The 17,891-nt window shown below is 45.7% G+C and overlaps 1 protein-coding gene across 4 annotated transcripts in view; it reads left to right on the top strand.

Moving 5' to 3' along the window:
• Positions 1-318: 318 nt before the first annotated feature.
• Positions 319-17,891, top strand: part of FRMD5 (FERM domain containing 5) — a 101,107-nt gene continuing 83,534 nt past the window's right edge. For all 4 annotated transcript variants that reach the window (XR_013215605.1, XR_013215607.1, XR_013215606.1 and 1 more), the window contains exon 1: positions 319-496. Coding sequence is in view for 1 of the 4 variants with exons in the window: in XM_077263177.1 (XP_077119292.1) it covers positions 392-496 (105 nt within the window). In the remaining 3 variants the exon portion in view is untranslated. The remainder of the gene's footprint in view (positions 497-17,891) is intronic.

Below are 17,891 nucleotides of genomic sequence, written 5' to 3'. Positions count from 1 at the left end.
TACTGTAATGCTGCAAACACAATGAGACGTGAGGTAACACGGGTGACTCCTGGTGTACAGACTGAACACGATGCATGGCCCGGCCTGGCCGCGCACCGCGCTCCACCAGCGGCTCCATCAGTGTCACCGTCCTCTCTGGGTACCAGCAATTATTGTAGTGATGATGGGGATGCTGAGACACGCCCCCTGACCGCCCCTTTCACCAATTAGCGGAGAGTGCTTCTTTCTTAGGAGATTCTCTACTCCTATTGGCTACTTAGCCATCATTCACTTATTCTGCGGTTATGATTGGTTGGCCAAATTATAGGGGGCGGGCTGTGTCTGCAGCACAGCCCGGCGGGCGCACTGTGACCCGGAGCGGGTGTGTGCCCGTTGTGTGCCCGGTTTCGGGATGATGTTAAGTCGCTTAATGAGCGGAAGCAACCGCAGTCTGGATCTCCCGTGTGTGTGCACCGTGAGGCTGCTGGACGACTCGGAGTATACGTGTAACGTGCAGGTGACAGGAGGGAGCAGGGGGACTGGATGGTGGCGAGGGGGACACGAAGGACAGGCAGGGCACGGGTGGGCCTGTGTGTGGCCGGCAGATGGCATGTCCGTGCAGTCCGGGCACACGATGCTGTGGGGCACACGATGCTGTGGGCACACATGTGCCTGTGCTGCCCATAATGTATTCCTGTCTGCTACACTCCATTGCCTGTAATGCTGTATCTGTGCACTTATTAGCAGGGGGCGCCCTCCAGAACTTCACCGTGCAGTACCCAGCCCTGACTGCTGGGCAGAGTGACACCAGGTCATGGGGGGGGGGGGGGCGCACTTCTTGTCTCCCCTCATGCTTCAAAATGACTTCTAAGTGTCGCTGCTGCTTTGTAATCACATAAACCTTGGGCGCAACTCCTGTCTGCAGCCGTCAGGGCCGGAGCCGCCATGACATTTACAGGTGGTGGTGCACAACACTGTACTTAGGGGCTCTAACCCCCGCAGCTTGTGTACCCTCTGTACCCCCGCAGCTTGTGTACCCTCTGTACCCCCCCAGCTTGTGTACCCTCTGTACCCCCGCAGCTTGTGTGCGCCCTGTACCCCCGCAGCTTGTGTACCCTCTGTACCCCCGCAGCTTGTGTACCCTCTGTACCCCCCCAGCTTGTGTACCCTCTGTACCCCCGCAGCTTGTGTGCGCCCTGTACCCCCGCAGCTTGTGTACCCTCTGTACCCCCACAGCTTGTGTACCCTCTGTACCCCCGCAGCTTGTGTACCCTCTGTACCCCCGCAGCTTGTGTACCCTCTGTACCCCCCCAGCTTGTGTACCCTCTGTACCCTCGCAGCTTGTGTACCCTCTGTACCCCCGCAGCTTGTGTACCCTCTGTACCCCCCCAGCTTGTGTACCCTCTGTACCCCCGCAGCTTGTGTGCGCCCTGTACCCCCGCAGCTTGTGTACCCTCTGTACCCCCGCAGCTTGTGTACCCTCTGTACCCCCGCAACTTGTGTGCGCTCTGTACCCCCGCAGCTTGTGTACCCTCGCAGCTTGTGTACCCTCTGTACCCCCGCAGCTTGTGTACGCTCTGTACCCCGGCAGCTTGTGTACGCTCTGTACCCCCCGCAGCTTGTGTACGCTCTGTACCCCCGCAGCTTGTGTACCCTCTGTACCCCCGCAGCTTGTGTACCATCTGTACCCCCGCAGCTTGTGCTCAGGGAGCCGTCTGCCCAAGACTCAGACTTGCCTGCGCTCTCACTGCAGACAGTGATGGACACTCTGGACAAGTCATTGCTGACAGACGCCAGTCAGGTAGGAGGGGTATGCAGAATCAGGGGACGGAGTGATAAACTGAGTCTCTTGGCCACTCCCAGTTCGCACCCTAATTAGCATGTTTGATTAAACTTCAATTTCTGCTGAACGGTTGCCGCGATGTGAACACTAAGGGATCACACTGGCGCATAACTCGACAAGCGCTAGCACATGTTTTATTGGGTCAGTGTTGTGCTATGGGGCAGTGCAGATCAGCGGTTATTTTCTCATGTCGGTTCGTTATGCTGCGAGTGGCTCTCATATTCGGCTCATGCACGGCATACAAGTCTGTAGGTGTGTGTGGAACATCGGACTGCACTCGGATGTCATTAGAGTGCAGTCCCAATGGAGAAATCAAGTTCTCCATCTTCTCCGCACCTGTGCTGCGAGAGAACTGGATCACACTCAGATGACACTCGGTACAAACTCTGACCGAGTGTCATTAGCATAATCGTCCCCATTGTCTCTCATGAGAGAACATACTCCAGTGTGACCGAGCCCTAGAGATGTGCTTTGTGTACCTGCTGTGTCCTCCCTACTGTACTGACAGATTCCCTTTACAAGTTGGATAATCAGCTTTACTCGCCCTACTCTGCTCCAGTGCTGGCTCTCTGCCGCTGCTCAGACTGCAGCCATGACATCATAACTACAGCGCACGGGAGCGCTGCAGCCAATCATTTGGCTTAGCAGCTTGTTGCATCTACATCGGTGTAGCTGAGTAACACGGTCACACGCGCTGTGGTCGGGATGTCACCAATGCAGTCTGTAGATAGTCACCGGGACCAATGGCGTAGAGCTAGCACTTGGGCTTGGGAGGGTAAGTAACAGTGATTTTATTATTTTTAGCTACCGCAAGCCAAGGGGTTAAATAAATTTATAAATGGAAAACCCCTTTAGTGGGTTATTCCAAAAATATTCATTGGATAGGGGTTAAACTTCTTATTGCTTGGTATCTGTCCACTGGAACCCCCAGCAATATTGAGATCAGGGCTCCTGTCTTGAATGAAGGAGAGGTTCGCATGCATGATCTTCCCTCCATTCATTGTCTATGAGACTGCTGGAAATAGACAAGTGATGAAATCAGCTTTATCCGGCAGTCCCATAGACAATGAAAGGAGGGAAAATTATGCATGTGCACGGCACCTCTGTTTCCTTCAATACAGGACTCTGCAGAGCCCTGATATCAGTATTGCTGGGGGTCCTAGCAGTCGGACCTACAGCAATCAGTAAGTTCTCCCCTATCTGGTGAAGTGAGGATACTTCAAAGGGAATCTGTCAGTAGGATCAACCCTCCTAAGCCGTCTATATTGCCATGTACAGTAGGTCCTAGAAAACTGAATAACATGATACCGTGATATCTGCAATTGGATCCTTATTCCAGAGAAATCCACATTTTCTTTATTATGTAAATTTTGCTGTTCAGGACTATGGGCCGGACCTAGATCTGTCTCTCTGAGACTCTGCCTGCAGAGATTATTTAAAATGAAAGGGGAGTTACCAGTGTGAGTCATGTAATGACTGACAGTCTGCTCTCATGATCTACATGTCTCATACTGGTAATGCCCAAAATTCTCTGGCAGCCGATTCTCTTGGAGATCTATGTCCGGCCCATAGATCTTAACAGCTCATTTACATATTCAGAAAAATGTGGATTTTTCTGGCATTAGACATCGGATTACAGATATCAAGGTATCAGCTACCTATGACCTACATCCCATATTGATAGTTTAGGGGGTAGATTCCCTTTAGGGCTCACTGGTGAGTAGCATCCGATGATGTCTCATGTGAGAGAATCGGATGCAATATGCAAATGACCCTCAGCTCTGCTGAGAGTGTAATCCAAGTGTCATTTTACTGTGATCCCATTGTTTTGCACGCACCCATAGACATGTATGGGTGCGCACTGTCCGATATATGCTGCCAATCACAGCATGGAGCGTTTTTTTTCTCGCATGCCGACTCGACATGGAAAAATAAACGCCAGTTGTCACTGCTCAATAGTGTAACACTGAAGCGAGTGCTATCCGAGGAAACATCTGATAGCACTCGTCTGACTTATACGCTGCCTACTCGCCAGTGTGAGCGAGCCCTGAAAGAAAACGCTGCCGTCACTCTATGTGCCTGCGGTCTGCTGAATCGTGACAGTGTGCGGTGCACATAGTATCAAGATTCCCCTTCTATTAGGTGACAATATGGATGCGATTTGCATTCTTGCAGTCACGTGCCGACAGTCTCATCAAGTGTCTCTCATTTTGGAAACAACCCTTTATTCATTTTATCAGTTTACACCTATAATGAAGACAATGCTGATTTACCCAATTGTATTTGTCAGTGGCGGTCCCTCACTGCATTCATAGTGGTGCCCCCTTTGTCTATGAATGAGCAATAGTCTGCTCCTTGTTCCAGGATCAGCTGGGTCTTCTCCTTATACACTGTACTTGTGGTTAGTTATCAGACAAAGGGCCTCTATTCCTGCGATCTGTATGGTCACGCACAGCCGAGTCCGTGATGCTCATTGTACATGAGCTGCGGCGCTGATTTAGCCCCCCGTCCCCTTTAGTCTTCCCGTGCACAGCAGCCCCTGGGCACCAGCTGTACAGGGGTCTTCAGCACCTTTCTATTCCAGTGAATGAGGCAGTGTGGCAGCTTCTTCCTTTACCACATGCTAATTTGATTGCTAGCGATCTAAGGTAGGGGGTAACTTTGAGTTGTGGGAATACCCCTTTTATTAAAGGGATGCTCCATGGGAAAACAGCAAATGTAAGAAAGCTGTCTCATATCAGCATGGATGAGAAATGATAAAATCACAACATTTTGCTGGCCCTATAATACACAGAGATATTCTTCCCCTTATTACCCTAATTCTAAGAAATGTATTTAGTGTGTGTATGGGCATCTGTCATAGGATATAACTATTAGATACTGATCTAATTTCTGGCAGAACACTTGATATTTTCCAAAACACTCATTCATTTCAGTTAGGAACTATTGTGCATGCATGGCCCGAGGTCCCCCGTTAGCCCAGGGCCCGATCAGTGTCCTATCCGAATGTCATAATACACTTTTGTGCTACTTCTCCTTCATTTGCCAGTGATTCACAAAGATATCTCCTCAGGGTCTTCATATCTTTATTGTCCAGCGACCGAGGATAATTCTGAGGATTGTCAGATCCATTTTCCGGTCAGCGTGATCTGATTTTCACAAGTTTTTGCACAATCCTTTATGAATCACATCTTATCTGCGCATTAAATGGCTGCCCGAATGTTGTCAGCTAGCTGAGGGTCAGGCAACTTAGTCTACACCGTGTTCCAAATTATTATGCAAATTGGATTTATGTGTCATAAAGATTTAATTGTTTTGTTTTTCAAATAAACTCGTGGATGGTATTGTGTCTCAGGGCTCAATGGATCACTGAAATCAATCTTAAACACATGTGATAATTAGTTTTCCAGGTGATTCTAATTAAAGGAAAACTGCTTAAAAATGATGTTCCACATTATTAAGCAGGCCACAGTTTTCAAGTAACATGGGAAAGAAAAAGGATCTCTCTGCTGCCGAAAAGCATCAAATAGTGCAATGCCTTGGTTAAGGGATGAAATCATTAGATATTTCCCGAAAAGCGTGATCATCGTCCTGTTAAGAGATTTGTGGCTGAATCTGAGCACAGACGTGTTCTTGCTGATAAAGGCATAATGAGGAAGGTTTCTGCCAGGCAAGTTCATCGGATTAAGAGAGCGGCTGCTAAAAAGCCATTACAAACCAGCAGACAGGTATTTGAAGCTGCTGGTGCTTCTGGAGTCCCTCGAACCTCAAGGTGTAGGATAATTCAAAGGCTTGCTTAGGTTCATAAACCTACTATTTGGCCACCCCTAAACAGTGTTCACAAGCCGAAACGGTTGCAGTGGGCCCAGACATACATGAAGACTAATTTTCAAGCAGTCTTGTTTACTGATGAGTGTCGAGCAACCCTGGATGGTCCAGATGGATGGAGTAGTGGATGGTTGGTGGATGGCCACGTCCCAACAAGGCTGCGACGTCAGCAAGGAAGTGGAGGAGTCATGTTTTGGGCCGGAATCATGGGGAAACAGCTGGTAGGGCCCTTTAAGGTTCCTGAAGGTGTGAAAATGACCTCTGCAAAGTACAGTGCCTTGCGAAAGTATTCGGCTCCCTGGAACTTTTCAGCCTTTTCCCACATATCATGCTTCAAACATAAAGAAACCAAATGTAAATTTTTGGTGAAGAATCAACAACAAGTGGAACACAGTTGTGAAATTGAATGAAATTTATTGGTTATTTTTAAATTTTTGTGGAAAATCAAAAACTGCAAAATGGGGCGTGCAATATTATTCGGCCCCTATACTTTCAGTGCAGCAAACTCACTCCAGAAGTTCATTGTGGATCTGTGAATGATACAATGGAGTCCTAAATGCCTAATGATGATAAATATAATCCACCTGTGTGTAATCAAGTCTCCGTATAAATCCACCTGCTCTTTGATAGTCTCAGGGTTCTGTTTGAAGCACAGAGAGCATCATGAAGACCAAGGAACACAACAGGCAGGTCCGTGATACTGTTGTGGAGAAGTTTAAAACCGGATTTGGATACAAAATGATTTCCAAAACTTTAAACATCCCAAGGAGCACAGTGCAAGCGATCATATTGAAATGGAAGGAGTATCATACCACTGCAAATCTAACAAGACCCGGCCGTCCCTCTAAACTTCTATCTTAAACAAGGAGAAGACTGATCAGAGATGCAGCCAAGAGGCCCATAATCACTCTGGATGAACTGCAGAGGTGGTGGGACAGTCTGTCCATAGGACACTGCACAAATCTGGCCTTTATGGAAGAGTGGCAAGAAGAAGGCCATTTCTCAAAGATATCCATAAAAAGTGTCGTTTAAAGTTTGCAACAAGCCACCTGGGAGACACACCAAACATGTGGAAGAAGGTACTCTGGTCAGATGAAACCAAAATCGAACTTTTTGGCAACAATGCCAAACGATATGTTTGGCCTAAAGGCAACACGGCTCATCACTCTGAACACACCATCCCCACTGTCAAACATGGTGGTAGCAACATCATGGTTTGGGCCTGCTTTTCTTCAGCAGGGACAGGGAAGATGGTTAAAATTGATGGGAAGATGGATGGAGCCAAATACAGGACCATTCTTGAAGAAAACCTGTTGGACTCTGCATAAGACCTGAGACTGGGATGGAGATTTGTCTTCCAACAAGACAATGATCCCAAACATAAAGCAAAATCTACAATGGAATGGTTCACAAATAAATGTATCCAGGTGTTAGAATGACCCAGTCAAAGTCCAGACCTCAATCTATTTGAGAATCTGTGGAAAGAGCTGAAAATTGCTGTTCACAAACGTTCTCCATCAAGCCTCACTGAGCTCGAGCTGTTTGCCAAGGAAGAATGGGCTAGAATTTTGTCTCTCAATGTACAAAACTGATAGAGACATACCCCAAGAGACTTGCAGCTGTAATCGCAGCAAAAGGTGGCGCAACAAAGTATTAGGTTAAAGGGGCAAAATAATATTGCACGCCCCACTTTTCAGTTTTTGATTTTCCACAAAAATTTAGAATAACCAATAAATTTCGTTCAACTTCACAATTGTGTTCCACTTGTTGATTCTTCACCAAAAATTTACATTTGGTATCTTTATGTTTGAAGCATGATATGTGGGAAAAGGTTGAAAAGTTTCAGGGGGCCGAATACTTTCGCTAGGCACTGTATATAGAGTTTCTGACTGACAACTTTCTTCCATGGTATAAAAAGCAGAAACGTGCCTTCAGGAACAAAATCATCTTCATGCATGACAATGCACCATCTCATGCTGCAAAGAATACCTCTGAGTCATTGGCTGCTATAGACATAAAAGGAGATAAACTCTTGGTGTGGCCACCATCTTCCCCTGACCTCAACCCTATAGAGAACCTTTGGAGTATTATCAAGCAAAAGATCTATGCGGGTGGGAGGCAGTTCACATTAAAAAAGCAGCTCTGGGAGGCTATTCTGACTTCATGCAAATAAATACAAGCAGAAACTCTCCAAAAACTCACAAGTTTAATGGATGCAAGAATTGTGAAGGTGATATCAAAGAAGGGTTCATATGTTAACATGTAACTTGGCCTGCTAGGATGTTTTGGAGTTAAATAGCTTTTTTGTACCGTGCCGCACAAGAGGTTGGTACACAAAATGAGAATGTTTGGTCTGGGGGAAAATGTGTGTAAATGGGTTAGTAACTGGCTTAGTGATAGAAAGCAGAGGGTGGTTATAAATGGTATATTCTCTAACTGGGTCGCTGTGACCAGTGGGGTACCGCAGGGGTCGGTATTGGGACCTGTTCTCTTCAACATATTCATTAATGATCTGGTAGAAGGTTTACACAGTAAAATATTGATATTTGCAGATGATACAGAACTATGTAAAGCAGTTAATACAAGAGAAGATAGTATTCTGCTACAGATGGATCTGGATAAGTTGGAAACTTGGGCTGAAAGGTGGCAGATGAGGTTTAACAATGATAAATGTAAGGTTATACACATGGGAAGAAGGAATCAATATCACCATTACACGCTGAATGGGAAACTACTGGGTAAATCTGACATGGAGAAGGACTTGGGGATCCTAGTTAATGATAAACTTACCCGGAGCAGCCAGTGCCAGGCAGCAGCTGCCAAGGCAAACAGGATCATGGGGTGCATTAAAAGAGGTCTGGATACACATGATAAGAGCATTATACTGCCTCTGTACCGCACATGGAGTACTGTGTCCAGTTTTGGGCACCGGTGCTCAGGAAGGATATAATGGAACTAGAGAGAGTACAAAGGAGGACAACAAAATTAATAAAGGGGATGGGAGAACTACAATACCCAGATAGATTAGCGAAATTAGGATTATTTAGTCTAGAAAAAAGACGACTGAGGGGCGATCTAATAACCATGTATAAGTATATAAGGGGACAATACAAATATCTCGCTGAGGATCTGTTTATACCCAGGAAGTTGACGGGCCCCAGGTGGGCATTCTTTGCGTTTGGAGGAGAGAAGGTTTTTCCACTAACATAGAAGAGGATTCTTTACTGTTAGGGCAGTGAGAATCTGGAATTGCTTGCCTGAGGAGGTGGTGATGGCGAACTCAGTCGAGGGGTTCAAGAGAGGCCTGGATGTCTTCCTGGAGCAGAACAATATTGTATCTTACAATTATTAGGTTCTGTAGAAGGACGTAGATCTGGGGATTTATTATGATGGAATATAGGCTGAACTGGATGGACAAATGTCTATTTTCGGCCTTACTAACTATGTTACTATGTTACTATGAATGTGGCCTCATGCTGCAAATTCAACAAATGAGCATTTTCAGTTCTTTAAGGCTTTGTGCCCACGTTGCAGAATTGCTGCAGAAATGTCCGCAGCATTTCTGCAACTCCCTGCCGCGGGTAAAACGCATGCGGAATTCGCATGTGTTTTCCCGCAAAACACAAGCATTTTGCAAGCGTTTTTAGCTTGCAGAATGCTTGCGTTTTCCAAACGATTTGAAGCATCGCTTGGAAAAGTGATTGACAGGTTGGTCACAGTTGTTAAGCATAGTGCTTGACAAGTGTGATCAACTTTTTACTATTGATGCCGCCTATGCAGCATCAATAGTAAAATATAGAATGTTAAAAAAAATAAAAAATATGGTTATTCTCACCTTCCAACGGCCCCCGATCTCCTCAGCGGCGTTCCCAGTATGTTCCGTTCCCAGGGATGCTATGCGCGAAGGACCTTTGTGACGTTACGGTTGCGTGACCGCGACGTCCTTCGCGCAATGCATCCCTGGGAACGGAAGCCGCCGTGTGCACCGCTGAGAGCCGGGAGGACTCCGGGGGCCATCAGAAGGTAAGTATATCCCTATTTTTTATTTTAATTCTTTTTTTTACAGAAATATGGTTCCCAAGGGCCTGAAGAAGAGTCTCCTCTCCTCCAGACCCGGGTACAATCCGCATATGAAGCGCTCACTTTACGCATGTGGGCATAGCCACATGCGTAAAGTGAGCGTTTCAATGCAATCCTATGGCTGCGGAATCGCCGCGATTCCGCAGAAATAATTAACATGCTGCGGATTTTACCGCTATGCGATTCCGCAATGGGAAAATCTGCAGCATGGGCACAGCAACTGCGGAATCCCATAGGATTGGATGGGAATGCAGATTTTAAGCTTTTTTTATGCCTTTCCGCTGCAGCCAAAAACGCGGCAGAAACGCATAAAAAACGCAACGTGGGCACCCAGCCCAACACATATCAAATGTTTAGAAATTCTACTGTGCCTAATAATTTGGGACAGCGCATTTTGAGTTTTTATTCATTTTGGAGATTATACTGTTATCATTGGGAGGTTGCTTTAATAAAATTCGATGTATACTCTAACGGGTGATGACTTTTATTAGACTGACTGTCATTTGCACCGACCATTTAGGAAAATCCAAGAAAAATATCATTTGCATAATAATTTGGAACATGGTGTAATCTTTAGGGTGGTGTAAGGGCTTCTACGCACTGGCGCGAGACTCGGATGAGTCTCGCACGGCAATACCTGGCACTGCACCTGGCACAGAGGAGCGGAGTGTGCGGCTGCATTTATTCCTATGCGGCCGCACGCTCCGATCTGAGTGCCGGGTGCAGAGCTGGGTTTTAAACATGCGAGACTCATCCAAGTTGCTCGCAAGTGAGAAGGAGCCCTTATGAGTAAAGGCATCCTTAGTATTAGAGGTGATGTGACGCAACACAGACTTCTACTTACGGTAGTTAATCTTTCTTAGGCCACATTCACACAATCAGGATTTGGTCAGTTTTTTACCTTATTGTACTGTCACACAGTGAAATTTTCATCGCTACGACGGCACGATTCGTGACGTTCTAGCGATGTCGTTACGATATCGCTGTGTCTGACACGCTACTGCGATCAGACATCACGCTGAGAATCGTACGTCGTAGCAGATCGTTTGGAACTTTCTTTCGTCGCTTGATCACCCGCTGACATCGCTGGATCGTTGTGTGTGACACCGATCCAGCGATGTGTTCGCTTGTAACCAGGGTAAACATCGGGTAACTAAGTGCAGGGCCGCGCTTAGTCACCCGATGTTTACCCTGGTTACCGGCGTAAACGTAAAAAAAACAAACAGTACATACTTACATTCCGGTGTCTGTCCTCCGGCGTCTCAGCTTCTCTGCACTGTGAGCGCCTGCTGGCCGGAAAGCGAGCACATCGGTGACGTCACCGCTCTGCTTTCCGGCTATGGTGCTTACACAGTGCAGAGAAGCAGAACGCCGGAGGACAGACACCGGAATGTAAGTATGTACTGTTTGTTTTTTTTATGTTCACGCTGGTAACCAGGGTAAACATCGGGTTACTAAGCGCGGCCCTGCGCTTAGTAACCCGATGTTTACCCTGGTTACCCGGGGACTTCGGCATCGCTCCAGCGCCGTGATTGCAACGTGTGACCGCAGTCTACGACGCTGGAGCGATAATCATACGACGCTGCGACGTCACGGATCGTGCCGTCGTAGCGATGAAAATGGCACTGTGTGACGGTACCCTTAGTATTTGTAAGCCAAAACCAGGAGTGGGACAATCAGAAGAAAAGTATAATAGAAACACGTCACCACTTCTGCATTTATCACCCACTCCTGGTTTTGGCTTACAAATACTGAGGTAAAAAACTCACCAAATAGTGAATTTGTGACCATGTCCTTAGTCTAGGATCGCGAGACTGTGTTTTCTCTCATCCGAAAAAATCGGTCAGATTATGTTAATCATACTCTGATCAGAGTATGATAACAGTGTGATCTGATTTTCTTCGATGTGGAGAAGGTGTAAAATCAAAATTTCTCCATCTTCTCCATTCTGTCAGTCCGTGAAAATTGGACTGCAATCAGATGTCATCCGAGTGCCTTGTGATTTTTTTGACGGGCTCATTGACTTGCATGGTCGAGTGCAACCTGATTTACAGATGCAAATCGAGCTTGCTGCAATTTTTTTTTCCACGGACAGACTCGGTTTGAGGAAAAAAACAGACATGTGCATGGCGCCATAAAATAACATTGGTTTGAGTGCGATCTTGTTTTGGTCGTCTGCACAAACTAAGAGTAAGCACTTCAGGTCTAAGAACCTGCCTTTTATGAAGTTCTTGGCGACATTACACCTGTTTTCCAGCACTTCTCACTTCGGCATCTGACCCCATCGTGTCCTCCGGCTGCTTGCCTGCTCTTGTGCACAGCCAGCAAGTATTGTGCACCTGTCCTATATATAAGAATAGACGCGTGCTGTGTACGCTTGTTAAGCAGTGATGTTGGTTGTGGTTGCTGAAAATCACAGCACAAAATGATCACATTTATAAGTTTATAACATTTCTGTTTCCCCTTTGATTTTCAAAGCGCCTGCATACGCCACGTACATGGATTGTCGTTAGATAATAAAAACAACCCAAAAAACTGTAGCAGTAATGTTTTAGATGCGTTGATTACCTAACTTCTGTGATTTCTCACTCCTTGAATCGCTTACATCAGTTCGTATCCCCCATAGAGCTCACAATCTAATTTCACTGCTGTATGTTATGCTCATGTACACACTCAGGTTTTTTTGAGTGTTCATCCCTCACATGAAATAAAATTATGCATGGAAGAAATTTGACGATACTGTACGTCTGTCCCGCTGCTGAAAGAAACTGAAAAACCCCTCTAAATTGACTTCCTAAATGCCTCTACTAGGGCCGTTGACTACTTATGAGCGGCCAAGTGGAAGTTCGGGTTCATCGGGTTCGACCAAACTTTAGTTCAAAATTTGGTTTGGGTACTAGAATTGTACCCAAACTTGAACATGAACCCCATCCCTGAAATTTGGAGCTGGAAAATTCTCTCTCCTGACTGTAAAATGGACTTCCAGGAAAAGTCCATGCTCAGAGTGTCCGGTACGAACCCCGAACGTTGACCTGTGATCAGTGGAAGTAGTCAGTACTTTCCTCCTCTCTACAGTCTGGATGCTGCCAGATAGTGACATGAGACCATCTAACAAGCAGTTTTCCTGCCTCTTCCTGGCACTCATGTCTATAAGGGTATGTTCGCACAGTGCTTTTTTGTAGTGTTTTTTTTCATGCAGAATGTTGGCAGGAAAACCGCTGCGCATAATACGTGCATTTATTTTGTGGTTTATTTAGTTTTTCATGCTTTTTTTCCTCCACTTAGTTGAATGGGTCAAAAACGTGCAGCAAAAGTCCTAAGAGAATACGCACCAGAGCTAAAAAAAAAAATGCAAGTGCAGAAATTCACCATGTGAATTAGATTTTAGGCATCTCATATATTTTGCTGCTACTGTAAAATGCTGTGTCTTTTTTCTGCACTGAAAAAAAAAAAGCAGCAAAAATGCTGTGTGTAAATAAGCCTTAAGTGTTTTCATGGCTATTTTCTACCCTGATATGAGTCTTTTGCAAGAGAACCTCTTATGGTTGCCAACTCTAAGGCTACTTTCACACTAGCGTTAACTGCAATACGTCGCAAATGCGTCGTTTTGCCGAAACTACGCATCCAGCAAAAGTTCTTGCTGGATACGTTTTTTCGTCATAGACTAACATTAGCGACGCATTTGCGACGCATTGCCAAACGGTGCGTCCGTTTTGCGACGCTTGGGCGTGTGGTAGCGGACCGTCGGGAGAAAAAACGTTACATGTAACGTTTTTTGCTCCCGACGGTCCGCTTTTTCCGACCGCGCATGTGCGGCCGGAACTCCGCCCCCACCTCCCCGCACTTCCCCGCACCTCACAATGGGGCAGCGGATGCGTGGGAAAAATGCATCCGCTGCCCCCGTTGTGCGGCGGAGACCACGCTAGCGTCGGGAACGTCGGCCCGACGCACGGCGACGGGTTGTTCCCGACGCTAGTGTGAAAGTAGCCTTAGTTAGTTTTGTTCTTAACAAAATTTCCCACGTGTACGTGACTTTTTATTTGGTTTTATTATTTTTTTTTTTAGATTATTTTAACCCTCAGCTTGTCTAGTTGTTAGGTAAAGTTTTCACCATCAGATGCATCTTTTCTAGAAGTAGGGAAAAAAAGCGAAAGGCCACCTAAACCTCTGCTCTAAGACCCCTTACAACACGGGGACCAGAAAAGAAGGATCTTCACTCTTAATTATTGTCGTCTTTTAGCCTTGTTTTGGATTTAATTTCTTTACCTTTTAGTGAGTTCCTTATCTTTGTCCATGTCTATAATTCTATCAGAACTACCGCCATCTCTCGGCATTGACTTCTCGCGACTATGATCACTTTGTCTTCTGCACAAAACCCTTTTCTCCTTGTGGCGTCTCCAGTGACTGAATGGCGCTTTGTGACTGGTGAATGCTTGGTATTATATCCGCTATGACATGATAACGAGGACAATGAGCTCTATGAGAGGGTTTTTAGCAAAATTTGGCTCAACTTCAAAAATATATAACGTCTTGAGTGACTAGTCTGTGTGATCCACAGTTCATTCCACGTATGTATCCTTGATCTTCCTGAGCAGTAGGGTGGAAGTCCTGAGCCTGAGGGATACTCTTCCAGCAATGATTTTTCCAAAAATGCTGGAACATTGCTGTGTGATAGACAACAATTCACCACAAGAGCATTACTGGGGTTGGCGTTGGGATGGCGGCGGATGTGTTGTGTCTCACAACCAATTTCTAAGGTGCTTAATGGGTTGAGGAGAATGCTTTTTGTAGGACACTATTGTTCTTTCATACCAATCTAGATTTTTTTGCTTCAAGCTTTATATCAATAGTGTACTGTCAATTATCTCCATCCAGTGGATCTACCTCAACAACAAATACAAGGGAAAAGAAGGTTTAGACATGTTGGATTTCTTCATGTCCACTTTTTTTCTCTTAAAGAGGTTTTCCCACAAAGTTAATTTTATTCAACATTTTAATGAATTGATGTTATAATAATAATAATTTCCACAGTTGGATGTGTTTAAAAATATTGCGCCTGTGCCGAGATAATCTTATAAATGTGCCCCTGCTGTGTACTGTGTAATGGCTGTGTCTGACCGTACAGGAACATGGTCTAATAGTACCACAGTTCCTGGGCAGGGGGGAGAAAAAGAGGATACAAACAGGACAGCAAGGGATTACTGCTGATTCTTTCTGTGAGGTAAAACATTGCTTAAAAACAGGCAGTGAAATGTTTTACCTCACAAAAAGGATCAGCAGTGATCATATGCTGTAATATCTGCATGCTATTTTGTTTCCTCCCCCGCCCAGGAGCTGTGGTACTTTGTGGGAAAACCCCTTTAAGGCTATGTTCCCACTTAGCGTATGTACTACCGACCACCCGCAGCGTTGGATCCTCAGTGATATCCACAGTCATATTTACTGCTGTCAATATTATTGCTCAGATGTGGGGGAGCTGCGGCCTGTGCAATGCAAAGAGTGAAAGTCGCACTTGGTCGCTGCAGATCACAAACCTGCTGCTCTTGTCATTTTAAAATGCAGATACTTCTTTAAAGGCCGGGGTCACACTTGCGAGTACAATGCGAGAATCTCACATTAGTCTCGCCTCAATACCCGGGCACTGCCGCCAGCACTCAGGACCGGAGCGTTCAGCTGCATAGAAATACACACGTGCTCCGGTCCCGAATGCCGGCGGCAGTGCCGGGTATTGATGCGCATTGTACTTGCAAGTGTGACCCCGGCCTAAGTTTGTGTATGAGGTTACCTAGGCTATGTTCACCTGTGTTTTGGCTACTTTTATTTGCTGCTTATTTTATGCAAATTTTAATCTGTTTCAGTACCAGCAAAGTCTATGAGATTTCAGAAATCTCAGGCACAGACATTGCTTTATTTTCCTGACTGATTTGGAAAACTGCTGCATTTTTTGCAAACTGTAGTATGTCACTACTTTAAGCCTTTTTTCACCCATAGGAAACAATGGGTAATGGCAAAAACGCAGCAAAAAAATACAGGTATCAGTTTTTGTGCGCTTTTGGTGTTTTGATTGTAGAAAAAAAATGCAGTAAAAATTCAACATGTGAACATAGCCTTAAAATTTCATGCACTACCCTGGTAAAAATGTAGCAGATTTTCTGCAAGTGAATACTGGTGATAGAGACGGCAGTGGCTGCTGGCGGGGGAGGGCACTGAGCGGCCAGATGTTTCAGCCCTTTGGCTGTCTCGGTCTGCGGGCCGGAGTAGAACAGCCAGAGGGCCGGTGGTGGCAAAAAAGGTTCTTTTGGCCCATAAGAGAAGACCATTACTGTAAAAGAGCCATGATAATTGGGGGGTTCTGTTGGAGATGTTGCATTGGGGTAAACAAACTTCAAATGACGCCACTACATGGGCAGTGCATGTATGGAAGAAGTAATCAGTAGATGCTTTCATCCTCGTTTATTGGTGCCCACGGAGGCAAAGCTAGGAGAATTTGTACCACCCTCTGCTCTGAAGGCAATGACTACTGTACACTCCAGTGGGGGCTCTCGTAAGGTGTGGGGCTGCCTGATCCAGTAATACAATCAGACAGTGGGATCTATTAGAGGTGAGCGATTCTCCACTGATCCTCAATTTTTCAGCCAATCAGAACTGTACATAGAGCTTATAAAGATCCTGATTGGATGAGAGTTGGAGGACATGCAGGGATTCCCTCCCAGGGTGCTGCATAAAATGTGATTGTTAATGAGATCCAGTGCATATTTATAGTCTTGGCGAAGTGGGTCACAATGAGCTAACAATGCCGCACACAGCCCCAGGGATATCCTGAGCTTGTTTCTGGTACGTCTGATCAAAACACGTCCATGTAGTAAATCTGAGGATCCATTCACCTGGGACTGGTAAGACATCAAATACTCGTGAGCGACCGGTTACCTGAGCTAAGATAATAAATTCTGAATGAGGAACCGATGAATTTCTTATGACTTGCATCGCATAGCTCCTGCACAAGGGGCTCTTGTATCTAGTCATCATATTTAACATTTCAGGCTAACTTTTTCATAGATTCGGTCCCATGTGCAGTTGTGATCCCCATCACTCAGATCCTGGTAGCTATAGAGGCACCATACGGAAATGCAATGTTAAAATTCTTAAAAATGGATGGCCTTTCCTAAGGATAGGACCGTCTGTATTAAATTGGGGTCCCACTCTTGGCACCAGCTACATTGAAGAGGCTGCAGCTCCTAAGACCACCGTTCCATTTTCATTGTGTACGTTGGTCGGTACAGCACACTGCCATCATTTTATTAGCGCTATGCTTAGTTTCGCAGTTTTTTTCTATGCACTTAATGTAATATTGATGTCCCATGTTGAGGATAGGCTAGCATTTTTTAAGAACTGGGTGACTCTTTTATGAGTCTATTTATACTCAGAAGCTTCTGTGAATCCCATGCCACTGAATTTGACTTGCAGAAAACCATCTACGGTACTTCCTGCCAAAATAGCCCCATTCAGATGCAGAATCTTCTGCATTTTATGCAAGTAAATAAAAAAAAAGCTGTTATAAACCACAAAAAATGGCACCAAAACTTGCATTCCTCTGATGATGTATCCGGGACTTTACAGAAAGAAAAAAAAATTGCATATGCCCTAATAGGCAGGTCATTTCAACTTACCTGCCTGTTGTGCCTGGTGCCGTTCTTCCCCGCTACAGAGCGGTCACATATTCATCTGCTTGTTCAGAATGACCTTGGAAGTCCCACGCCATTGAGAGCAGAGAGGAAAAGAAGCTTCCTCTCCATAGATGTGACGTCAGCAGAGGCTTCTGAATCTGTGACCGCTCTGTGCCGGGGAAGAACGATGCCATGCACAACAGCCAGGTAAGTTGCAATGGCCTGCTTGTTAGTCAGCGGACATTACACAGCTGACATCAACTCCAAAACCATTATGCCGATTACCACCGCACCAGAGCACTCGGGAAGAGCCGAGGCTAAGTGCCAATATTGGTGCATCTGATGAGCCATTTCTGGGGTGGCTGAGGGCTGGTCTTATTAGCCTAAGAAGGGGCCAGTTTCAATGGCCCTTTCCAGTCTATTAGGCCAGGATCACACATATGCGAGATACGGCCGAGTCTCGCAGGCGAAATCCCTCCTCTGGCGCCAGCACTCCG

This window comes from Ranitomeya variabilis, chromosome 5 (assembly GCF_051348905.1).
Source record: "Ranitomeya variabilis isolate aRanVar5 chromosome 5, aRanVar5.hap1, whole genome shotgun sequence".
Classification (NCBI taxonomy): Eukaryota; Metazoa; Chordata; class Amphibia; order Anura; family Dendrobatidae; genus Ranitomeya; species Ranitomeya variabilis.
The sequence above is the reverse complement of the archived record's forward strand: the minus strand, read 5'-3'. Positions and strand labels throughout refer to the sequence as shown.